The 26,252-nt window shown below is 50.4% G+C and overlaps 1 protein-coding gene across 3 annotated transcripts in view; it reads right to left on the reverse strand.

The window, feature by feature from the left end:
- Window positions 1-26,252, reverse strand: part of ARRB1 (arrestin beta 1) — a 77,132-nt gene that overhangs the window by 17,801 nt on the left and 33,079 nt on the right. For 2 of the 3 annotated variants that reach the window (XM_055320514.1, XM_055320516.1), the window contains exons 2-7: window positions 8,947-8,977; window positions 7,088-7,148; window positions 4,041-4,085; window positions 3,057-3,253; window positions 1,514-1,573; window positions 612-679 (exon numbers count right to left, since the gene is read on the reverse strand). In XM_055320514.1, the coding sequence (XP_055176489.1) occupies window positions 612-679; window positions 1,514-1,573; window positions 3,057-3,253; window positions 4,041-4,085; window positions 7,088-7,148; window positions 8,947-8,977 (462 nt within the window). Of the gene's footprint in view, window positions 1-611; window positions 680-1,513; window positions 1,574-3,056; window positions 3,254-4,040; window positions 4,086-7,087; window positions 7,149-8,946; window positions 8,978-22,767; window positions 22,912-26,252 lie in introns of those variants that run through there. The other variant, XM_055320515.1, reaches the window with a different exon arrangement.

Here is a 26,252-nt window from a genome sequence, read left to right on the forward strand (position 1 = left end):
GGCCTGCCTTGAGGAGGAACAGGAACGAGAGCAGGGCTGGGCAGTCCATCTCAGAAGTCAGGCCCAGCTGTTTCCAGCTGCCAGCCTGGACTGTCTGCCCAGGGCTGTGCCTCTCCAGGAGAACACTACCTCTTCTGACACGTGGGCTGACCCATCCCACACCCCACTGCCGCCCCCACTACCACCTGCTGCTGATGGCTTCCCAGGAGAAGTAGGAAGTGGGGGTCCAGGGTGGCTGGAAAAAACTCTTGCTCACTCTTTAAAATGATCCGAATTTTGTGTTTCTTTCCAAAATAAAATAAAAACATGCAGTCTCATGGGGCAAGACTTGAAGCAGGGTGATGGAAGAGGCAGGTTCAGCATTGTAAAGGGAGAAATCCTGAGGCCTGAGCCCTAAGCCCCAGACAGTCGAGCCACCTCCTCCAGGAACCCCTCTAGGACTTGCCAGCCTTCCAGAGGGCCCTTCTTGGAGTTCCTGGGGCTGGAATATGCGGCCCCTCCTCACACACTTTCAGGTATTGTTACTTATCTCTTCTCTGACTTTGCTGGTCCTGTCTCCCTCCCTCTGCCAGTAGGCAGCCCACACCCAGCGGAAGCTGTGCCCTTCTCACCGCTTATGGATCTTTTCCTCCAGGTTCTCAGCACAGAAGGCTTTGACCTCGTAGTCCACACCACAGGCCTGAGGAGAGGGGGCTGCTGACCACAGGGTCCCGACAGCACAGCCATCCCACCCTCTTATTTTACAAACCAGGACCCTGGAGGGGAATAGCAAACTTCACAGGCGAACCGCCCCTCAGCCTGATTCAGGACCCTGTGATCGTCCTCAGCCCCAGTGCTGTGCTGCACCCCCCCCCCCACCTGGCCACCTGGCTTTCCCACAGAGCTCCCCTAGCTCCCCCAACACTGGGCATCCCAAACTGCCGTAACTGGGCTCCACCCTGCAGACACCTGCCTGGTCTGGGCAGTTGTCCTCATTAAGGCAGCCACTCGGCAATAACAATGGGGGTGCTCAGCAGTCCTAGGAGGGGAGCACAGACTATGTGCAGACCCAACAGTGCTCTGGTGGCTCACTCCACCCTCTAAACTGCAGGAGGAGGCATAGCCTCTCATCTCCATTTTGCAGGTGAAGACAAGGGGGCTCAGAGATCTGAGGCCTGTGACACTAGTAGTGTCACTTCTCTTGGAGCCTCCGTTTCTCCACTTGTGAGACCACAGTGAATGGACCCCCATGCAAGGTTGTGAGGCCAAGAGGTAGTCCAGAGAACATTTTGGTTCTGCTGCAGCCAACAGCAAGCCCAGGAGAGACTGCATGTAATGGAATGCGGGGGTGAGGATGACACCCTATCTGCCTGCCGCCCTGTATGAAAAGAGACGGCTTATCTGAGGCAGTGTTGAAGTGGCTTCCACACAGGGAGGCTTCCACACAGAGAGTTCCGATGCCTCTCAGAAAGCCAGGGCCCTGGGGATACAAATGTCCTTTACCCGGAGAGAGGCTTCCAGAGATGTGACCCACCTTCCCCGTGTCTTCAGGCCCTGGCTGCAATGTCACAGAGCACGGGAGGTTCGGAGGGATCTGTTAAGATAACAGACAGGTCTCCTGTCACATTGACCATTGAGCTCCTCATGTTGCCCACCCACTACCCCCACACACATTTATCAGACCAGGGGGCCATAGCAACGGGCCATGTCTCCCCCATCAGACCATGCCAAGGATGCCCCACACTGGGCCAGAAGCCCTCCAGTAAAGCCAAGGATTTCAGTGCTTTTCTTTATCTAAAGGATTTTGCCTAGGGGCACCTGGGTGGCTCAGTGGTTGAGTGTCTGCCTTGGGCTCAGGTTGTGATTCTGGGGTCTGGGGATCGAGTCCCGCATCGGGCTCCCTGCATGGAGCCTGCTTCTCCCTCTGCTGTGTCTCTGCCTCTGTGTGTCTGTCATGAATAAATAAAATCTTAAAAAAAAATAAAAATAAAGTGTTCTGCCTAGATTGTAGTAGGCAGAACAAGCCCCCCCCCAAAGGTGCCCACCTTCTAATCCCCAGAACCTTCGACTGCTACCTTACTTGGCAAAGGGGATTTTACAGGTGTGATTAAGTTAAAACTCTTGAGATGGGGAGAGTAGCCCGAGTTATCCAGGTGTGCCCGATGTAATCACAATGGACCTTTAGCAGGGAAAGCAGGAAACAAAAGAGTCGGTGTCAAAGTGGTGGGCTGCAAGAAAGACTGACCAGCCATTGCTGGCTTTGAAGACAGAGGGGTAGGCTTCGAGCCAGGGAACACGAGCAGTTTCTAGAAGCTGGAAAAGGCAAGGCCTAGAGCCTCCAGAAAGAATACAGCCCTGCTGACACTTTGATTTTAGCCCAGTGCAACCTGTTTTTTGTTGTTGCTGTTGTTGTTGTTTTGACTTGTAACCTCCAAAACTATAAGGTCAGAAACTTGTGTTTTAATGGTCACATTTAATTCCCACCAGGTTGGCGGCAGCTTGTTTGTTACAGCAGCCACAGGAAACCAATACATCTGCATGGACAGGATGACTATAATGTCTCTCCTCTGGTTTCCCAGAAAGCCAGGGGATTTCACTGAATCACAGAATCAGAGTCTGAGAAACAGGAAATTTTAAAATCCAGAATCTGGGAGTCTTTCCATTTGGAAAAGTGGCAGAGCAGGGAAATCACTACATGCCATCCCTCATTAATGAGCTGAGCTGGAGCTGGGCTGGAGCTGGGCCGAAGCCGGGCATGCAGGCAGCTGGTCTGAGGGAGGAGACAGTCCTGTAGTAATTCGGAGGTGAGAAAGGGCTCCTTCTTTCTCTGCAGCCTCTGCCCACCCGGTTCTCTCCCGCCACGAGCTGGACTCAGGAGGGTCCAAGGAGTAGCTCAGAGGTAAGGTGACACCCCTGGCAGTGGCCAGAGAAGAGACACTTACCAGGCAGTGTAAGTGACAGTGCCCCAGGTCCCAATGTACACTGAGAAATTGAGTGACATGGAGCTGCTGCCCCAGCTGCCCCCATGTGCCTGCCCACAGGGCTTCCTACTGGTGATGCAGCTGGCAGTCCCTAACCTCAAAGGTGAAAGGATAGGCATGCTCGCCCAGCTTCTTGATGAGGCGCTCCTGCAGCCGTGTCAGGGGCTTCTTGTCCTCAGGGGCTGGCGGGAAGGACTGCACGTTGGCCACAAAGAGATCCTTGCGAAACGTCAGGCCCAGGACATCCAGGTCCTCCCGGCCATAGCGGAAGGCGCAGGTCAGTGTCACGTAGACTGTGGGAGCAGAGGGCATGGAGGATGAGCCCAAGAGGGCAGCAAACAAGCCCCCTAGAGCACCAGCTGAGCCCTGGGATTGGCCCAACTGGAGCTCACAGGTCTGTCCCAAAGCTCCTGTGTGGGAAGGCTGTGCAGCCCTCGGGATGGGGGTACTGGGTACCCAGGAGAACCACTCAGACCTGGCCCCTAGGGTGAGGTGAGGGCTGACTGCTGGATCAGTTCTGTCCTTTCCCATGCCCCACTCTGGCCAGTGTGGGGAGCACAGGAGATGATCTGACAGGGTTGGTGAGGGCTGGAGAAGGCTGGTAGGACCGGGGTGGAGGGAAGGTGGGGCTGGGGAAGTGATGTGGCTGGAGAGAGCAGAGGGAGAGGGAAACAAGTGCTGGGTGGTGTCTAGAAGGTGTGGGGTCCTCTCCTAGCCCAACCCCCACTCCACATCTTCCTGCTGACCTTGGACAAGCCCTTCACCTCCCTGGGATTCAATTTTCTCTCCTATAATGAGACTCTAATTCCTGCCCTAATGGGCATCCCCGGCCTTGCGAAAGTCATGATATATTGATGTGAGTGCTCAGGGAATTGAAAAGGTTCTCCTATAATGGGCATAGGTGGGCTGCCCAGGCCGGAGGAGGCTTGGAGCTGCAAAGGGAAGAGCCAGCGGGGCTGGGCAGGGAAAGGCCTTAAAATTAGTTTGTGTCATGTCTGGGACTCATGGAGGCCCTGGGCTAGAGGTCAGTAGGGAATAGGAGGCCCCCTCACAGCCCAGAGGTGGGGACCACCTCCTCACCTCTCCTCTCCTTGAGATACTCAGGATCCACCAGGACCACACCATCTGGAAGAAGGACAAGAGAGTAAGCAGACCCTCCCAACTTGACCTCTCAAATTCTTGAGCCCCAAACACCAAACCAGGCCTGACTTCACCATCTGTCTGTGGACAAGCCTCATGAGAGAAATAGGGGAGGCCAGCACCCACAGGAAGGCACTGCCATGCCCCAGCCCCTACCCTCAGGCTGGCCCTACAGACCCAGCTGGCAACTGGTCTGTTTCTTCCCTGTTAATAAAAACACCAATATGGGTCCCAAACCCCTACGAGCAGGTGTACTTTAGAATTTCGAGATTCTGAAAGGCCATGTGGTACATCTTCCATATATTCTGTAACACCCTCTGAAGGATCTGGGGCAGTGCCCCATGATCAAACCCATTAACACCTCAGCAAGGAAACATGAATCTTTTCACCAAGAGGCTAAAGTATAAAGAGCTTCCTATAGTTCAGGTCAGGTTTTGTCACTAAATGAATGCTACATCAAACTTACCAGTAAGTTTAGACTTCTAGAGTTTCTTGGATTTGGGATTTGCCATCAGGAGTTGTGATCCTACAGAACCGACCTCCCAGGCCTCCCATGAAGACCAACTGAGTTAATATGTTTAAAGCTAAGATGGTGCCTGGTTCGTGGGACTCTACAGAGAATGTCCCCGGGCCTGGCCGTGGCAGTGCGGAGTCCAGCTAGACACAAAGGACATTTTCTCCCTGTGGGATCCCAGGAAGCTGGAAACACAGGCTCCTTGCCTTGACATCCCTGTCACCTCTGGCCATACTTCACCCAGCCATACCCACAGAACAAGCAAAATTCTCTCAACTCTCACCCACTGCCACCCTCCCCCTACATCCATGCTGCCCCCATAGCAATCTCTCAGGGAATCTCAGAGGCTGTCCCTGGAAGGGAGTGTTAGAGGGCTCCTGGTCCCATCTAGTCCTGGGCAGGCCCAAGAGATACTCGGCCAGGGGTGTCCGCCCCACCGCAGAACGTGCCCATCTTCCCTCTTTTTTCTGTGGGTGTTTCCTCTGTGCCTGAGCACCCAAGGTCTCTGTACAAAGTAGGGGGGAAAGGGCAATTCCCCAACCAGGGATGTCAGGGAAGGCTTCCTGGGGGACAGAAGCAGTGGGCAGGTCTTAAAGGAGAAGTAAGGGTCACCGGTTAGATGACCAAGGGACAGCGCAAGCGGACAGGGGGAAGCATGTAGATCCTGGGGGTGGTAAAGGAAGCAGGGCCAGGCCTGACTCACAGTGTCCTGTCTGCAAGACTGGGGGCATGCGCTTGCCCCGGAGCCCAAAAGGGAACCATGGCAGATAGTTAAGCATTGGGAATTCACAATCAGCTCACTGTTGTGATGGGCAAGGTGTTTCTCTCTGTGTGTCATTTGATCAACTCTCAACAGTGACCTCAGAGCTCCCTGGGATCCCCAGGGCCTGGCTCAAAGTAGGTGCTCTGGGAACACTGACTAAACAGCTCTCAGGGTGCTGGTGTGTGGTGGAGGAGCTGATTTCCTCCTGCTCCCGCCCCCAGCCTCTGTGTCACCCCCACTGCTGTCCTTGATAGGCCAATGGATAGAGACAGAGCCTGACCCCAGAGAGTCTGCAGGAAACTGTGCCTTGTAGCAGGTTGTAGGCAAACCAGGCAAACTGGTGTTCCTCCCAGACAGCACAGGGGAGGAAAGGTGGGGTTGTCCTACTCCAGGCCAGGAAGGGAGGGCCTAATGGGCAGCTGATGCTCTGCAGCCCGCAGCTCTACACATACCCCTTCAGCAGAAGGACCCCCGGGACTCCCCAGTTCTCCTGTTCCCACTGTCACAAAGGTCTCCCCCTCCCAGTGACCCCAAACCTGCCAGCTGTGCTCTCTGCTCCCACCTCGGCTCCGGAACCACACATTCACTTCTGCCTTCTGGCCCTAGGACAGCTCCCGGGGATACATGACAGAGGCCACATTCTCTGTGAATGTTCCCCATGCAACACATCTAGTTTCTTCACCTGGACTTGGCCTCAGGCAGTTTCCAGTGTCCATCCTCCCAACCTGCCACCTCCTTTGGCCTCACTTTGGTTTGTTCTTGTCCCTTTGGGATCATTTAACTTCTCTGGGCCTCACTTTCCCCATATGTGAAATAGGGATGATTCTGGGCCTCCCTCCCTCCCTCCAAGAGCTGTGGGAAGAGACAGTGAGGTCAGGCTCTTCTAACGAGAGCTATGGTTCTTAGCATCCTAACCATGGGTGACTATGCCAATCAGAGGGATATCTGGCAATGTCCAAAAACATTTGTGATTGTCCTACCGGGCGGCGATAGTCCTGGTGTCTAACAGATAGAGCCCAGGGATACTGGTCACCATCCTACAACACACAGGATGGTCCCACCAACAAAGAATTATCCAGTCCAAAATGTCAAGAGTGCTGAGGCTGAGAAATCTTCAACAAGAGTAAGGCTTTGAAAGGTGCCTTTAGTCATAGCCCAGCCTCTGACGAGACCCCCATGTGGGTGAGTACAGCCCCCATCTCATAAGCCCCAAGGTTTTCTTCCCATGTCCCATCTTTGCCATCAGGATGAAGCAGAACAAAGGTTCTGTGGAGCTAGGCTGCCCCGGTTTGGATCCAGGCTCCTCAACCTACTAGTTCTGTGACCTGGAGCAAGTCACTTAACCTCTCTGTGCCTCATTCTCCTCAGCTGCAAAGCAGAGATAATAATGGAGCTACCCTTGGTGTCTGGTATGTACTAAGCCTTACACCTGGCTACACCCTCCTTACTATTGTCAGGCCACCCTCCCTGTTTCTTCCCTCCATCCACCTGCCCTTTCCCCTCACGTGGTCCTTGCTGAGGGAAAAGGAGCTGCTTGGTAAAAGTGGTAAATGTTTGCTGACTGCCATGGGAAGCCACTCACACCCTGTTCTGGGGACCAGGCCCCGAGGAGAGCCCTCAGCTGTGGGTGGCTTTAACACATCCTTCTCTAGAAGGGGCTGGGTCAGCCCCACCTTTCCCCACCTTCCTCCTCGGCCTCCTGGGACTCACCCACAGGATCCACGAGGTCGATGTGATCCACAAAGTCCCGCTTTCCCAGATAGACAGTGAGCTGGGAAGAGAGGCACAGGGGGTGTTAGCAGCTGTGGGCCTGGAGGGCATGTCCCAGAAAAGCCACTGGCCCTCACTCTGGAGGAAACCCTGGGAGCTGCCTCTGAAATGGCTAAACCCAACTCGAACCCACATCAGAGTCCTAGCTGGACTTGGACCTGAGCTCCAGCCCCAATACTAATAAACTCTTGTACAATTCTGAAAGCACCTATTTATTCTAAACCCCTGTGAAGCAGTTGTCCTTGTTCCCATTTTACAGATGAGGATACTGAGGCCTGAGATCTTCACGCCGAGCACTGCTGACAGCAGAGCAGCAGCAGCAAAGAAGTCAGCTGCCCGGGAGCGCTGGGCACATCTCTGAGACAGCAAGGGCAACCCAGGGCAGGGCCAGGGGCGCTAAGGGTTGCCAGTGCTCTAAACCCCGAGCTCTGTGCTTCTCACTGCCCCTCACCCCTGTGCAGTCTGCGAGGGTCCACTCATACCAGCTCTGCTTTTCAAGGCAATGAGGAACTGGGAGCCAGTGTCCTGCTGGGTAGCCAGCCTGCAGGGAAGAACCTCCTGAGCTAGAATCCAGAATGTCATCCAAGACACTTCCTGCATCCTGCCGAGCACCCCCTCCATCCTTGCTCTCAGTCCACCCCTCCTCCTCCCCACAGCCACTGTTGCCTGGACGACACACCAGACTCACAGCCCCCTCTGTGGCCTGCTGCCCGCAGCCTCACATGCTCTCGGCCTTTCTCCCCTCCTTAGCCAGACTGGTTATACTAAAACGCAAATCTAATGATGCAACCCCCATCTGAAAACCCTCTAATGGTTCTTATGGCCAGAGGTAAGATGACAAATGGGTTTCATTCCAAATGCCAACTCTGATAGATTGGGGGCTGCCTGAGGCTCTGGGTTGAGAAAGAATCTAAGATGGAATCCTGGCTCAGCAGGACAGGGTGAACAGTGATTGCTGATGTCTGCTATGGGCACAGAAGGCAGACGTGGGACCACTGTGGTGTATTGGCTAGCTCAGGCCAGAAATCCAAGCTCTCAGATTCAACTGCTGTTGATGCCCCTACACTCCCTGTGGGTTATGATCATGCCTAGAATGCCCCTTTCACCCTGCCTTGCTTGGATATGCATCCCTTTCAGAGAAGCCGTCCTGACTATCCAGGCTGGGCATCCAGGGATGCAGGCAGCCCCTGGGCATCCCTTTATCTCACCCCTGCCACTTTAGGTGGAAATGATCCGTTTCTGTGTCTGCCTCCCCCATCTGGCTGTGAGTGGCATGGGCTGTGCTTTATTTGTCTTGGTATTCCCTGTCCCAGTCCCCGCCGGCTGGGCCTGTACCCGACAAGGAATGATGTCAGTAATATCTATTTACTGAACCGAAAAGAAAGCAGGATGGAGCCTGGGGCCTGTGGAAAGAAAGAAAGCAGGACAGGCCCTGGGAACTGCCCTGGATAAGTAGGTGATGCCAAGGTTCAGCAGAGAGGCTCTAGGGGCCTCTCACACCAGGGGAATCAGTGCCCCAGAGGCCCTTAGCACTTAGTCTAATTATCACACTCACGCTGAAGTCTCTCTAGGACAGGCTGTGTCTCAAACCAGAGCAGTGGCTCCCTAAAGTCCAGGGAGTTATACCTCCCTCTGGGACAGAGTCTCCTGAGAGGCCCCCTACCCTGTCAGCTCCTTGGACAGCTCCTAAGGATAGATGGGGGGTAGGCAGAGGGTCCTGCGTGGGCAGTAGAAATGTCCAAGAGAGGACAAGCATCTAGGGCCAAGGAGGAGCTGGGGTGTGATTGCTACAGACTCACCTTTCCATTCGGGCTTGCCTTCTTGAACACCCTGCAGATAGAAAGAGAAAGCCAGGATTAACGCATCCCGCCAGGGGAAGGCTCCTGCAGGCCGTCCCTTGGCAGGACAGAGGACAAACACCTCGAGTGATTTCCAGGCACCATCCAAGACTTGAGAGCCACAACAGTGTCTGGTATAACTGGATCTCACCATCTCCAGCGCTACCCCCCACCCTCCACCCAAGCCTCCATTATTGCCATTATAGCTCTTGTGGGATCTGGCCATGGCCCCCTCAGCCTCCTCTTCACACAGGAGGCCAAGGGAGGCTCTAAAGATAGGTCAAGCCATGCTGCTCATTTGCTCAAAGTCCTCCCAGCTCATGTAGAAGAAAAGCCCTGTGTGTGTGGTCTGTCCTGCCTCCTTTACCCCTGAGCATCACCTCCCACTCTCCCTCACCCTTCCAGTCACAGTACCTCCTTGCTGTTCCTCTAACACACCAGGTTGGGTGGGTTCTGCCTCAGGGCCTTTGCTCGAGCAGCACCCACCCCTGGGATGCTCTCCACCCCCACCCCCACCCCAGATCTGCCCCCAGCCCCAAGCCTTCTGTGATGGGGTTTCACTGTGGCTTCACCCTGCACCTCCTCTCCTCCTCTGGCTCTATTTTCTTTCCCACAGTACTCACCACTTGCTAACCTACTATACAAGCAACTTGCTAATTTATGCCTGTCTGCTCTGCTAACATGCCAGCTCCGCAAGGCAGAGAGCTTTGTCTTTCTTCTTCTTGATGTATCCTGAGTACCTAGGATGGCATCCCTAGTAGGTATTTAATAAATCTGTGTTAATGTGTGCCAGGTAGCAAGCACTCAACAAATATTAGTTGAGTGGGTGCATGAATGAATCAGTGAATGAATCAACTGAGAAACTGAGGCCCAGGATAGACAGGGGATGTGCCCATGGCCACACAACAGAGCACTGGATGCCGAGTCAGGCAGACATGTGGCCCCCAACTCCTGCCAAGTGCTTCTAGAGCACCCTGCAGCCTCCACCAGCACCCCCATCCCTTTCCCCCAGCAGGGTCTGGGAGCCTGAGACCCCCATCATCTAGCCCCAGAATTGCTCAGAGTAATGTTGGGAGAGAAGAATAAGAAAAGAGGCAGAGACTAGAGAAGGTACTGGAGGAGGAAGGGGAAGAGGCAGAGGAGGAGAGAGGGCTGCTGCCATGTAGGTGTGGGATGAGAGATAAAACAAACAAAAAAAACACAGGAGATGGGCAGCCGGGGGGGGGGGGGGGGGGGGGGGGGCGGCTCAGCGATTTAGTGCTGCCTTCAGCCCGGGGCATGATCCTGGAAACCCGGGATCAAGTCCCACGTCAGGTTCCCTGCACAGAGCCTGCTTCTCCCTCTGCCTGTGTCTCTGCCTCTCTCTCTCTCTCTCTGTCTCTCATGAATAAATTAATAAAATCTTAAAAAAAAAAAAACAGGAGAGATGGAGCAGGCCAAGCCAGGCCCAGAGGATTCCAGGCAACCCAAATGCTTACCCAGGGGCAGGAGGTGCAGTGGGCAAGGCAGGGTGAGGCCTGCAGCACCACAGTGATAGTCGCTCCTCCCAGAAGGGGTGTGGGGGGGTGGCCTCCTTGGCCTCCTCAGCCCTCTCCCCTAACTTCTGGGGCCCACAGGGACCACTGAGAAGTTTGAGCTTGGCTTGCCAAGAAGGACCCGGGACATGTCTCTCCCATCTCCCCTAGTTCTGGGCTTTTCTTCTCCTCATAAATATTTATCAGTGTTTGGAGTGTGAAAATGCCACAGTCAGCTGAGGTGTAATGATCACTAAAGTGAGAAAAAATACAGATCACACAGTTTGAACCAGCAGTTCCCAAGCTAGAGCTGGACTTGCATAGGAGACCAGAGAAGTGCCATGGGCCAAAGGGACCCCCCAGTTCCTTCCAGAAAGCTCGGCTCACCTCTCAGGAGCCCAGGGCCTGAGAGAAAGGAGAGATCACAAATACCTGAGTTATAATTGAGTCAGGGAGAGCTGCTCTAGCGATCCTGGAGAGGAACAGGGGCACTGTCACCACAGGAGGGGGCTGGGGGCCAGGCTGGGAGGGGCGAGAGTCCAGAGGGAGGGGGGAAGGAGGATGGGGAGTAAGAGGGCTGCAACAGTGTTTGTCGAGTGCCTAATTCTTTCTCGTAACACACTGTGAAATGGGCATAACTCCCATTTTACAGATGATGATCTTACAGAGAGATGTAGTAATTTGTCCAGGAACACACAGCAAGCCTGAGGCTAAGCCAGGACTCAGACCCAATTCTGTCTGCCTCCAGAGGCTGAGTACTTTAAATCCACCCCTGCTGCTTTCCTAAAGCAGGTGTTTTTTGTTTTCATTTTTGTTTTTGTTTTTGTTTCAGCTTTGGGGCCGAGGAGTAGGGAGCAGAAAAGAGGGGAAATGAGTCTGGAGAGGGGAGGGGAGAGCAAAGAGATGAAAGGGCGAGTAGGGCGAGAAGGAGAACAGGGCAACACAAGGGCAGGAAGCAAGGCCAGAGTGGCGGAGAATGTCCTGTGCTAACTCCATCAGCCCCTGGGGCCACCTCCTCAGGAAGCCGGGACTCTGATGGCTTCCTCAAACAACAACAGCGGCTTCTTCCATGCTCTGGGCGCATGTTCTGCTCTAGTTGTGCCTCTCACTATTTGCCCCAGAACGCTGCCAAGCCTTCAATAGTCCCATTTCAGAGACGAGGAAACTGAGGCTCTGGGAGGTGAACTCTGGCTGTCTGTCTCCAGAGCCCATGTCCTTTCCACTCTGCTGCACAAGCCAAGCCCTCCCTGAAGTGACCCCACTGGCTTCCGGACACCAACACTGTCAGGAAAACAGCCCCCTGGGGCGGCGGTGGCAGGTGCTTCCAGTCACCTGGGCCTGCACTTGTGCAGCACCCCCCAGAAGGCCTCTGCCTGTCTGCCGTGAAGAGCAAGCACAAACATGCAAGACTGTGGTCGAAGCCAGACTTCCAGACTGTGGGATGGCTGGGTTTGGTTCGCCCTGCCTCCCCCGAGACCCCCCCGGGGCCCACCAGCCTGATGCCCAGAGTCAAAGCTGAGTCCCCGAGAGAAACAGCGGTGGTGTTCTAGTGGATCAAAGCTCACTGGACACAAGCAACAGAAACCCAACAAGCGTGGCCTGGGAAAAGGAGAATAAGGAGACAAAAATCTCACGGGAAGGATGCGCAGGCAGTAGGCAGGAGTGCTGGAGCCCAGGGCGGGGAAGCCATCAGCCTCTTGGGCGGTTGCTGTCTCTCCACCTGTCCCCCTGGGGCTGCATGTTCTCGGGCCTGTACTGCTCTCCGGGCCGCAGCTCCATCGTCCCCAGAGACCAACTGTCTCTGCTTACTCAGGGCTTTTCTGCTCCTCCATCGTTTTGGCTTGCAAGTGGCTCTCTCACTCTGACCCTGTTTCTACTCTGCCTCTCACTCCACTTCTCAGTGTTAACTGGCTGAATGGCCCAATTCCAAATTCCCAGGAGAGGAATGTGATTGATCAGCTCCTCTCAGGTGCCCCATGCCTGGCCCAATCAGCTATGTGGAGGGTGTGTCATGTGTCCCCCGAGGCTTGGGCAGAGGAGGGTCTACACAGCAGCACTGTACTAATGGGGTGGGGGACATAACCCATTAGTCGGTAATGAAACCAACTTCAAGAGTTGCCGCCAGTGCTTCGTTGTTCTGTTTGGTTTTAAGGGAATAGAAGATCTAAGCGTGACATATGACAGCAAAGGTATAGCAGATATCATTATATTCATCAATATTCCATTTCCCTCTAAGGCTGGGCAAATTTTTCCAATCCTATTAAGTTAGGCATGCCTGTGTGGCTTGCTCTGGCCAATGAGATGGAAGTGTCACATTTCACTTCCGGGAAGAAGCATTTAAGGGCTAGCACATGTTTTAGTTTCCTAAGGAGCCTGTAACAAATGACAACAAACTTAGTGGCCTTAAACAACACAAACTTATCTTACAGTTTTGTAGGTCAGAAGTTCAAAAGGTACTCCATCGAGTTAAAATCAAGATGTTGGCTGTGGGCTACATTCTTTTCTGGAGGCTCCAGGATGAATCTGTTTCCTCACCCTTCCCTGCTTCTAGAAGCCACCCATATTTGTCTCATGGCCTCTTCCTCCATCTCCAAGGCCAACAACAGCAGGTTGAGTTCTTATTACATTGCATCATTCAGACCTCTCCTGCCCCCCTCTTCTATTTTTATAGATCTCAAAAAATACATTCGGCCCCCTAATTTAAAGTCAACTGATTAGCAACCTTAATTTCATCTGCAACTGCAATTCCCCTTTGCCATTAGTATAACATGCTCAAAGGTTCCAAGCATTAGTACATAGACATCTTTAGAGAGCTATTCTTCTACTATCCCATCCTCCTTCCTCTGCCACTGAAACCAGCAACAATCTGTATGAAGAAGACTCCCGTAAACTAAGTGCCAGGGCTCTCCTGCTATATGACAGATGTGCAGCATGACAGAAAAGGAAAGCTCTTACACCACTAAGATTTGAGGGTTGTTACTGCAATGAATCAGCTTCTCCTGGCTAATACAAAAACATTATACTTGGTCAAACCTTCATTTTAGGATAACTGAGTTACAAGGCTAAAGGAATATGCTACAAATTTTTAAATTTTTAAACCCACTGTTCTAAAGAAACATGCCTAAAATGAGCATGTTCTATCAATGTCTGTGCAGTGCAGTCAGTTAGATCATGTTTCCTGATTTGATTCCATCAGGGTGGTACTCCCAGGCATGCAGGCAGGCAGATCAGCTCTCCAGTAACCAGAATGTTGTCTTTCCAGTGAGTCTCATTCCCTACCTGGAGCACAGGATACCTTTAATACTCTGCTGCCCTTCTGTGAGCCACCTATCCTTTCAGTGTCCATTTGTGCCTGCACCATGAGGGACCCATGATAGATCAGTCAAAAACCAAAAGTTTATGATTTTGTGTGGTACAGCCAAACAATGGAATATTACATAGCACTGAAATTATTTTTTGCATCTCTTAAAACAAGGAAATGCCTATGATGAATATTAAGCAGAAAAGCCAGGATTCAAAACAATATATTTGGTATGAGCTCAACTTTATAATCAATAAATGCCAAAAGAAAAAATGAGAAGATTTAATGTTAAGATGGCAATACTTCCCATATTGGTCTATAGATTTAGTGCAATCCCTATCAAAATCCCAGCTGGCCTTTTTTTTTTTTTTCCCCAAATGAACAAGCTGGCCCTAAAATTCATATGGAAATGCAAAGGCCCAGAATAGCCAAAATAATCTTGAAAAAAGAGAGAATAAAGGATTTTTGGAGGACTTACATTCCTAAACTCAAAACTTACTACAAATCTACAGTAATTAAGATTGTGATGCTGGCATAAGGATAGACACAGAGATCAATGGAACAGAATTGGAAATCCAGAAATAAACCCATATATTTATGGTTAATTGATTTTTGACAGAGGAGCCAAGATAAGTCAATGGGGGGAAAACACAAAACAGTATTTTCAACAAATGCTGGAACAACTGGATATCCACATGCAAAAAAATAAAGTTAGACTCCCTACCTCACACCATATACAAATATGAACTCGAAATGGACTAAGGACCTTAATGGAAGAGTTATAACTACACAACTCTTAGAAGAAAACCTAAGTGTAAATCAACATGACCTTGGATCAGGCAATGGTTACCTTAGATATGACACCAAAAGCATAGGCAACTTAAAACAAAAAAGAGATAAATTTGCCTTTTGTCAAAATTTAAAACTTTTGAGCTTCTGAGGTCACTATCAAGAAAGTGAAAAGAGAACCCACAGAATAGAGAAAATATTCTCAAATCATCTGATAAGGGTTTAGTACCAGGATATATAAAAACTCTATTACAGTTCAACAATAAACAGGCAAGTAACCCAATTAAAAACGAGCAATGGAGGAGTGCCTGGGTGGCTCAGCAGTTGAGCATCTGCCTTTGGCCCAGGGCATGATCCTGGGGTTCCGGGATTGAGTCCTGCATCAGGCTCCTTGCGGGGGGCCTGCTTCTCCCTCTGCCTGTGTTTCTGCCTTCTCTTTGTGTCTCTCATGAATAAATAAATAAAGTCTTCAAAAAAATTTTTTTAAATGAGCAATGGATTTGAATAGACATTTCTCCAAGAAGATATACAAGTGGCCAATAAGCACATGAAAAGATGTTCAACAGTATTAGTCTTTGGAGAAATGTAAATCAAAGCCACAATAAGATACTTCACACCAACTAGGATACCTACAATCAAAAAAAGACAATAACAAGTGTTGTCAAGGATGTGTAGATACTGGAACCCTCCTCATACATTGTTGGTGGGAACGTAATGTAATGGGATCACTCTGAAAAACAGTTTGGCAGTTCCTCTGAAAGTGAAATGTAGGGTTATCATATGACCCAGCAATTCTATCCCTACACACATACCTGAGGGAATTGAAAACAGATGCCCACACAAAAACATGTACATAGGGATCCCTGGGTGGCGCAGCGGTTTGGCGCCTGCGTTAGGCCCAGGGCGCGATCCTGTAGACCCGGGATCGAATCCCACATCGGGCTCCTGGTGCATGGAGCCTGCTTCTCCCTCTGCCTGTGTCTCTGCCTCTCTCTCTCTGTGGCTATCATAAGTAAATAAAAATTAAAAAAAAACATGTACATAAATGTCCATAACATACATTATTCATAAGTCATAAAGGGTGAGAAAGAAAACCAAATGCCTATCAACTGCATGCAAAGAAATATCATTTAGCTATAAAAAGAGATGGCATACTGATTCCTACTACAATATGGATGAACCTTGAAAATATGTTACATGGAAGAAACCAGACAAAAAAGGCCACCTGTTGTTTGATTCCACTTACACAAAATGTCCAGAATAAGCAAGCACGTAGAGGCAGAAAGTAGGTTAGTGGTTGTCAAGGGCTGGCGTGAGGGGAAATGAGGAATGACTGCTAATGGGTATGAGGTTTCTCTCTGAGAAGATGAGAATGTCCTGGAATTAGACACTGGTGATGGTTACCCAACCTTGTGAATATACTGAAAAACACTACATTTTACACAAAAATTCTATTATGATGTGTAAATTATGTCAATTAAAAAATACTAAAAACAAACCCCACAAAAATAAATGAAAGGAAGAGTACCTAAATATTAACAGGAGTTGAAGGAGAGCCTCTCCACTTACCAACCCACTTCCTTATATATCTTATTTTTCTATGTTGCACAACAGAAATAAATTACAAAGATACCAGGGCTTTCCTTTTTTTTTTTTTTCTTCTTTTTTTTACCAGGGCTTTCCTAACAAGATATGTCTCAGGTGCTGGTGAAAGAAGAGTCTGGAAAAAAAAATATTGTTAGTAAAGTAAGGAAATGTGGATCCTATTACTCTGAATCCTTTGATGTTAGAGCCTGATTGTGAGATTTTACAATGCAGTGTCCAGATCTCTGTGATTGCCCAGATCCCTCCCAAGCTTGCTGTGCCAGCTATTAGAACTGCTGTGCTGTCTTCTGCTCAGCTATTTCTTTCTCCAGGAAGCCTTCCCTGACTCCTCTAAGTCCCACACCCAGTGGGGAGTCACAGCATTTCCCACACTTTGTGGTGGTTTGTTTACTTACTTTCTGCTTTACTTACATAAGTGAGAGCACAGATCTTATTTGTGTTATCGATCCCTGGGGCATAGCATGGTTCCTGGGGCACAGTAGGGGCTCAGTAAATAACTACTGGGTTGAATGTTGTTGAATGAACAATGCTCTAAGAGAGAAGTGTCAAGAATGAGGATGGATGAAGTTTAAAAAGATGGTAGGCTGATGATGATCCTTTTCTCTGGGTTAGCAGACTCCAAATATTTCTTCTTTAATTATGGCTTCTCTTTGGCTGTCAGGATCTGTGAACATCAAGCTTAGAAAGTGCTTCATAGGGGCAGGATCCCAACTACCATCAGGCTAACTCAGGAATACAACTGACATCCCAAATGGGCCTCTGCTCAGCTTTGATAAAGCTCTCTTATTTATCACTCACCTACACACATTCACATAGCCCCTACACTGCCAGGCTCTGGGGTCACAAAGGCGAACAATTTGGTCCCTGCTGACAAGCAACCATGGTATAGCCAAGTTAGAGAAACCCACCAAATACAAAGGCTACCATGCGTTACGCTCTCCCTAGGAGTGAGGTGCTGTGCTAAGCACTCCACATACATTAAGATAATTATGTTATTCCATCTAAATATGTCCAGTTTTTCAGAGGAGAAACCTAAGACCAAAATAAACAGCTTATCCAAAATCATGAAGTCAGTATCAGAAAACTTACACAGGAGAGAAACCCAGTGAATGGGCTGCATAGGAGAAACATTTAGACAAAACATGTCTTACTTAACATCAGGAACCTCATCCTGGAGAGACTATCCATTCACTACCAGTGAATTGAGAGAGTGCTGGTAACAATTCATTCCTCTATGAGTATCACAAAATTCATGGTGGAGAAAAAAGCTATGAATACAGTGAATGTCGGAAGATCTTCAAACATTACTCAATCTTCAGTCAACATCAGAAAACTTATCCCAGAGAGAAACCAGGTGCCAATCACTGCTCTGAGTGTGTCATAAATATGAACTCATTTGTTCCTCCAGTAACCTTATAAGGAGGTACTACTCCATCCCTGTTTCAGAGATGAGGAAACTGAGTCACAGAGAGAGAGTCTAATCTTCCCACAGTCACACAGCTAGTAGGGGGCATAGCTAGATACTAGGTCCCAGGCAGTCTGGCCCCAGGGATCACACTTTTAATCATTCACAATAATACCTTCTAAGTGGGATAGTGTGGTTCTGTCTGGTGGTTTAGGAAAGGCTTCAAGGAAGGAGGTAGCAATGAGGAAGACGTTGGAAGGACAGACATGAAGAGGTGACAGCTCTGCAGGCCAACGTCTGGAGAGGGCAACTGAGTCCAGGGGTGCTCAGGAGGGAACAGGCAGCCTGGTGTGGCTGAATTGTGTCCTGTGTGCCTGGGAAGAGCACCAGGGAGGAGGACAGGCCAGAGAAGGGTCTAGTCACTGCATGGAGCACCTCCATGCACCAGGCTCTGGGCTATGTGTGAAGGGTCTTGCATGCCAAGCTAAGGAACTTGGACCATAACCAGAGGCATTAAGGAGCCATGGGCATTCGGGGGAGGGAGGATGACTGACCAGGACTGTATTTTGGACACAGAGGTGCCCCTGGCCCCATAAGTTTCCCCTCTCTCTGCCCCGATAGCAATCATGACTCAGTTGGGTAGGGTGGGGACCATGCAAGGGGGCATTCCTCCTGCCCTACAATCTGACCCACTTTCTGGGTGTGAGAGCAGCCATCAGGGAGCAGGGAGGCATGAAGAGCAGGTGGCTAAGGCAGCAAAGAGGTTTCTAGGGCCCTTATCACACGCTCCCTGGTAGCAGAGTTATTTGTGTACAAGCTCATCTGCTCTGCCAGAATTGAACAGCCCGCCCTGTGTCAGAACATTGCCTGCCTGTTTACCCACCATTCATGCACCTGCTTCTCAGGACAGCCCAGGAGGGGGAGAGGAGCAGGAAGACAGGAAATGTCACCGTCATTTCACAAATTTGGGGAGCCTTAGGGAACACACTGCAGCCTGCTTCGTTTCCCAGGTGGAGAAATCACAACCCAAGGGCGAGAAGAGTCTTGTGCTGGGGCCAGGAAATAAGCTCAGAGAGACTTGCCGATGTGCACAGAGTCCCAGGCAGAGAAGAGAGCCTCAGGTTTCTGGTGCTCTTATAACGCAGCTCAAAACCGGGCTTGGCTCCTTTAGGCCTCTGCATGGCTCTCTGGGCACAGGGTGGCATATCTGGCAGGGCTGTGGGGCGAGGGGTGGTGGATGGGGTCTCTGATCAAATCAAGTTCCCAGCCTCTAGACTTCCCATAGGCTTCTAGGCACAGAGCAATTCCTTCGCCTTCTGCCTGCATTCACATGTTGACTTTTCTGGCCTTGATCCATACTTATGGAGAGATTTCTATGGGGTGCAGAGTCAGGAAGGAGGGGAGCCACCAGGTGGCCGTGAATAGAGTGGAGAGTTTCTTAAAGAAGCAGAGTCCATTTGCCGGTAACCTAAGAAACTGGAGATCTGAAAGTCAAAGGCTAATAAACATTTCAACACGTGGGCTGGCAGCTGGATCCCAAAGAGCCCACAGACGGCACCTGAACACTCTCCAGGCTTCTCTCGGGTTGAGAGGCAGGAAGGGAGGGCTGCTGGCGGAAGAAACCGCACAGACCTAAAAGCAAGCAGACCCTGCCAGAATCCTGTGTGTCCTCAGGTGAGTCTAGCACCTCTCTGAGGCATACCTCCCCTTGTCTGGAATATGGGGGTGGTGTCTAGCTCACGGGTTGAAGGCGCACATCAAGACTTGGTACGCAGTAGGGAAGTGATAAAAGGAAGCCAACGTCATTGGTAATAGGATTATTGCTGTTATCCTCATTCCCCTGGCCAACACTCTGCCTCCCCTCCAGTGCCCAGGGGAGAGTTCTTGCCCAAATGTCCCTCAAGTGAGAAGGCCTTGGGGTGGGAAGAGAGATAGTTATGTTACCCTCACTGGAGACAGGGAAGTTTTTTTAGTTGTCTGTCTTCCTCCCAGTCTCAGGTGAAAAACAATAGTTTATAATGTTCTCTTCCCAGTTTAGACCCTCACATTTCAGAAATCTCTGGAGACATCCCCTATCTCTTCTTTCTATCTTCTTTCTATCTACCTTTCCATCAGTTCTCCCAACTGCAATCCTTTCTTCCTGACCACCTCATCCAAGAAGCCTTTCCTGACTTCGCTCACCTCCAGGAGGACTGTGCTTGCTCTTTTCACCTCTCTCTTTCCCTTCTCTCTTCTTTCCATATCCATCCATCCATCCATCCATCCTCCTTCCTTCCTTTATTTTCTTCCTTTTATTTTCCAATCTCTGGGCCTGACACAGTGCTGATGTCCAGGAGATACAGGCCCTTGTGCCCTGTCCTCAGGGCACCTACACTCTGGAGCAGGGAGACAGATGCTCCACAAATAAATAAACACTCCCTCCAAAGCACAGTGGGAGGGTAGAATGAGATGATGTATGACATCCGGCTCAGTTCCAGGCACAAAAGAGCCACCCACACACATGAACACCTCTCCCTCCCACTCCATCCAGTGCCCGAGTCTCCTCGGCATCTACACAGGCCTGCACCTCTCCTCTCCCGGGTGACAGCCACGGAACGCTGAAAAACTGCAGAGACCAGGAGCCTCTTCCTCTAGTCATTTACTTTCCTTGGTACATAGTCAGTGCTAAATAAATATTTTGTACTAATGAATACAGGAATGAAGGAGAGCCAAACCCTGAGCAAAGCTGGGGACAAAGAGGACCTGGGCCAAGTGGCGAATTAGAGGTGGGCAGTCCTGCCAGCAGGATGAGAGGTGGCGCGTGGGCCTCAGCGGGAGCCCGGGACACACAGAGCAGCCCCAGACACAAGGCAGGCAAATTTTCCCAGAGGAAGACTTTATTTAAAGTTTCATTTGTTTGGGTTTGGAGTTTTGTTTTGTTTTGCCCATTTGAACATACCAACTTTTAGGGTTACAGAATAACACAGTAAAATGAGAGATGAATTCAGAAGCATGACCTCTTTCCTCTGCTCACATTTCATAAACCATTAGGACAGATCACTATGCAGTGCATCTCCAATTCTGTGTCAACCACCCCAGGGGTTGGGTCAGAGGCTGAGAGCCCTCTGTGGTCAGCGGCTCTGTCCAGACTGAAAGGTCTAGCCTCAGGGGGCAGTTTTTTCTGGAGAAAGAATTCTAAGAGGAGAAACCCATGCCTCATATTTGGCTAGAGAAGAGGCTCGGATAAGCTCCTAAGGGCCAACTGCCACATCTGTAGAGGTTTTGTGAGCTAGAGGTTCAACACAGCCATTGCCAAGGCTTGCTACTGTGGGGTCAATGCGCCCCCCCCACACACACACACACAGGCGGACATTTGGCAGCATCTGGAGACATTTTGGGTGGTCAAAGCTTGGAGGAGGGGTGCTACTGGCATCCAGTAGGTGGATACGCAGGCTGACCCCCTTCACGCCCCCAACAAAGAATTTGCAGCCCAAATGTTAACAGTACTGATGGTGAGAAATCCTGATCCAAACTTACAGTTAAATAAGTTCTATTAGGGGCACCTGGGTGGCTCAGTGGTTGAGCCTCTGCCTTTGGCTCAGGTCATGATCTCAGGGTCCTGGGATCGAGTCCTGTATCAGGCTCCCTGCAAGGAGCCTGCTTCTCCCTCTGCCTACATCTCTGCCTCTCTCTGTATGTCTCTCATGAGTAAATAAATAAAATATTTTAAAAAATAAAATAAATAGGTTATATTAAAAACAAAGGGAATAATACTCTAGACATATCGTTACTTCACGACATTTCTCTAGGATGCTCTTGAGGCTATTTATGCCCCCTAGATCTGTAGGGTGGGAGCACTATATGATGGTGTCCTACCATGCATTCCCCCCAACTCCATGCCCGGGGACATCACTTTAGCAGCGTGACATCCTTGCTGGGGGAATTACATCACAGAGATTGGCAAGTACTACACCACCACCTCTGTTGTTTTTTCTGGACAGCCAGTTGTTACCAGTACACCATTGGGTGTAGCCCTAAGTAAAGAAGGGAAGTCACAAGCCTGGTAGATGCTTCTAAGTTTCCAGCCTAGAGAGATGGCCCAGCACCAGCCTGCTAGACACACTGTGGAACAAGGATCTAAACGTGGCAACACATACAAATTCTCCACATCTCATACGTTCACGTACCATGCATGCCATACACATACGCAGATGCATGCACCCCACGCATAGCCTCAGAGGTCACACAAACACCTCACACCCTCCACATATACCTACAGACACCACACACACCATACCACACGCACACTGTGTACACTTGCCACATACACCTACACCACACGCATATCATCATGTATGCACACGTACCCCACAGACACTTAAACGTACCATGCACAGACCACTCACACAAATACAAGCATGCATAAACCAGCAACATCCATCTCACATTCAACACCCCCACACAGAGGCCATACACACACCACATAAAAACACTCATAAGCAGCCTTCTAGCCAGCAGAGAGTAACTTAAATAATGAGAACAGTAAAAGAATACCAATCTGGCTGACCATATTCTTTGATATCTCAGTACCTCTGTGGCCCATCCTTCCCCACACACCACCTCCCTACCAGGTTGCTAAGGTGAAGGTCTCAACACCCGCCCCCCACCACCACCACCACCACTCCCTCTGAGGAATACCATCCAGTGACCGTGTCTCAGTGCCCATTCCTCCTGGCCACCAGAGCCCCGGCTGAGTGGATCCCCATCCCAGCTCTGTGTCCAGCTCTCTGTATGCTGAGCCCAGCTGGCTGTGGCCTCCAGGGTCCGGCCCTCCACCCCTTCCCAGAGCACATGACAAGCAGTTCCCGGGGTGACTCCACCCACCCAGCCACTTGGCTGCCACTAGATGCTGGTTAAGTCCAAACCTTTATCTCCAGCCAGATCCCCTCTGACCCCACACCCACCAGCTTTGTGACATCTCCACTCAGATGTCCCCCAACTCCCCAGACAAGCTGCAAATAGACTTCCTGTCTGCCCACACTTGTTCCTTGCCTGTGTTCTTGGCCCCTGCCCAACCCAAAGGTCAGAGGGGCTTGATGCATATCTCATGAATAAAGGAATAAATTATGTAAATCCTACAAAAAGAGGAAGAAAACAAACTTCCACGTGAGACACATAGGAAGTCTTACCCCATTTTACAGATGAGAGTCCTGAGTTGTGGTGAAGTCAAGGGACTGGCCCAGAAGCAGCAGCCAAGGGGTGGGTAAGGCTGTGTAAGTCCCAGAGTTGGGGGCTGCAGGCAACAGCAGGCAGGCCAGGACAGGCCCTTCAGGATCAGCTCTCCCCAGCCCCAAGTGAGGGGGTTAGTTACAAAGAAAAGGAAAAGGCGTTCCTGATACGCGTCCTGTTTCCTCTCCTCCTCTGGGCTTCTCAGGCCTGGAGGGCGGATGTCTCTGGGCTGGCAGCACTCAGCCTGTGCACAGGCAGTCAGAGGGTGAGGGTCTCCCCAGGACCCTTCCACCCCAGTAGGTGGGCCTGCATGAAGACAGGGGCTCCCTGGAGTGACCTCTCAATTGTTCCTTCCCAGCCTAGGGGAGCCTCCACCCTATATCCCCAATGGATACTCATCACAGCCAGCACCTCTTATCCATCAGACTGTCCCATAAAGCCACCTCCACTGGGAAGCCTTCCATGTCATCCTCACTCGCTGTGGAGTCTCTCTGTAGTCCCTCTTTTTCTCTTCCTCCCTGTCCCACAGCAGCCAACGCCCACTCTGCCCAGCCTTCTGTGGCTATTGCCTGTAGATCTGGGCTCCCCATAAATCAGGCAGGGGGTAGGAAGCAGGGAGGAGGGAGACAAAGGCAGAGGCCATCGAATGGCGCTTCCTGAAAGGACAAGATGAACCTCCCCCATCAGACAGGGGACTTTCCTGAGGGCAAAGTCATGTCTCTTATATCAGACAAAGATTTTCCTGAAATGACTTGTGGGCCAAAGTGGCTATGACTTTCCATCACAGGAGGTTCTTGCATGACACAGGTCATGCCTCCTTCCTTAAACAAGGAGCTGCCAGTGAACAAGAGAGCTATGTCCCCTCTATTAAATAGGGAGCTCTGGAAATAGGAGCCACATTGCCCCCATCAGACAAGAGTCATTCTTCTGGAGAATGGGGCTGTGACTCCTCCATTAGACCAATAGCTCCCAGAGGGCACACTCCCCAACTGCTGGCCCCCATGACAGTCCTCAGAACAGATTTCAGTTCAGTCTAAGAAGAGAGGAGCTTCCTTCTGGGGCAGGACTGAGGGAGTCATGCCCAATCATCCCATGCACAGGGTCCCATGCCAGACTCCCATTCATGCCCTCAATTGACCCAAAGCTGCTTTGCTGTACCTAAGACAGCTGCAGATCTGTATGGAGGTCCATGGCCATCTCTCCCAGCCCAGGAAGGCTGACTTCTCAAGAGATTTTGAAGGGGGCACCTTGGAGACCCCTGATAAGAGGATGCCCAGGATAGGCTGTGCACCCAGCTCTGGCCTAGATATGACAAGATGCAGGGGCTTGATGGGTCTCTGCACCTGGCTCTGCTACGGGCCAGGCAAATCCCTTCCCCCTGTGGCCACTAACAGCCCTCCCACCCCCAGACTGTCAGCATCCCCCTCAGGCTAAAGTGGCAGGAGGTACAGGCGAGGAAGGACAGCAGGGGCCCTTCCCAGGTCCCACCAGGAGTGCCAAGGGCCATCCCTGAGCCTGGTCCAAGCCGCCTTCACAGTCCTCTTCCCTACAGTGTGTGCCAACTCCAGGGAGCTGCTATTAGTTAGCATCGATCCACAAAGTGCTTTGCAGACACTTTTTATGAGCTTAGCCTCACCCAGGGCCCTGGGGGCCGGGAGCAAGATGTGGAAGTAGAGCTGGGGGACCAGACCACTGGGCAGAGCAAGGGAGCAATGGAGCTCCAAGAGCAAGGCCCAAACAAGCCTTGGGCCAGCACCCAGTAAATGTTAGCTGCATGCATACATGTTTGCTGAAAAACCACCTTAATCTGATAACTTAATCTGGGTATATTTTCTTACTAAGAATTATTATTATAAATTATGTTTATCATGTTTAATACAAGCCCAGCACTATTCTAAATACTATATTCATTCATTTAATCCTCACAAGAACCCTGTCAGGTGGATACTCTTCTTATTCCTACTCGACATAGGAAGAAACTTAGACACAGGTTAAGTAACTTGCCCAAAGTCACAGAGCAGAAAAGAAGAAATAGAAGCAGCTCAAACCATCTGTTTGATAAATTAAGACGTAAAAATATAATTAAAATGCTTCTGAGTTTGAAAAGAATCACATACTTTCAAAAGATACTGGGATCCCTGGGTGGCGCAGCGGTTTAGCGCCTGCCTTTGGCACGGGGCGCGGTCCTGGAGACCCGGGATCGAATCCCACGTCAGGCTCCCGGTGCATGAAGCCTGCTTCTCCCTCTGCCTGTGTCTCTGCCTCTCTCTCTCTCTCTCTCTCTCTGTGCGCAACTATCATAAATAAAAAAAAAGATACAATTATTCTGTGCTCCAAACTAAATACATTCATTATTGGAATGAACATACTGTGGTACTGTTGGGATATAAGAGGTTCTCTCAAAGAATAGTATTACAAATGTAAATCACAAACTTCTCAGTCATCTCAAAATACAGTTCTCTTTTTTTAAAAAATTTTATTTATTTATTTTGAGAGAGAGCATGCATGTGCATCAGGAGAGGGGAGAGGGAAAAGGAGAGAGAATCTCAAACAGACTCTCTGCCGAGCACAGAGCCAATGCAGGGCTCGATCTCACAACAGTAAATGGATATCAAGAGAGTCAGGTGCTTGGGGGACACCTGGGTGGCTCAGTGGTTGAGTATCTGTCTGCCTTTGGCTTAGGTTATGATCTCGGGGTTCTGGGATCAAGTCCCACATCAGGCTACCTGCAGGGAGCCTGCTTCTCCCTCTGCCTTTCTCTGTGTGTCTCTCATGAATAAACAAATAAAAATTTTAAAATAAAAGAGAGAAAGAGAGAGAGAGTCGGGTGCTTAAGGACTGAGCCACCCAGGTCCCCCTATAGTTCTCCTTTTGAAACTTTTAACTGAGTAGTTTTATTAAAACTTAGAAAACAAGAAAAACCCACAATAGCAATTATTTTAACATCATGTATTCGTATATGCTAGGGACTTTGTATATTTATCATGTTTAATCTTGAGGCCCACTTAAGGAAGAAAAGGCATTATTATTGTGCCCCTCACTCTGTCCCAGGGTGCCTATCTCATGTACCTTGGTGGTCATGGTGGTGGGATGACCCATGGGTGTCTGTCCCGCCCTGGGTGGGAGCTGCTCTAGGGTGGAGGCTGTGCCTGGCACACAGAGAAGGCACATCACAAAAGGAGTTAAGGGCTTGGGGCCAGGCAGACCCATGGCTTCATTACCCAGTACTTCCACTGTCTGGAGTGTTAAATGAGGCCCTGGCATATAGTTAGAGTTCTGTAGGTGGTGAAAATGCTAGCCACCACCACCACCACCACCACTACCAGCAGCACCAGCACAATAAACAAACTCACTGGGTGGTCTCGAGCAGGTTCCTGGCCATCTTGGCCTCAACTGGCTTCCCAGCTCTCAACGGGGGTCACATTACTTTGATGGGTCTAGCCGG

Source organism: Nyctereutes procyonoides, unplaced genomic scaffold (genome assembly GCF_905146905.1).
Source record: "Nyctereutes procyonoides isolate TBG_1078 unplaced genomic scaffold, NYPRO_anot_genome, whole genome shotgun sequence".
NCBI classification, from domain to species: Eukaryota; Metazoa; Chordata; class Mammalia; order Carnivora; family Canidae; genus Nyctereutes; species Nyctereutes procyonoides.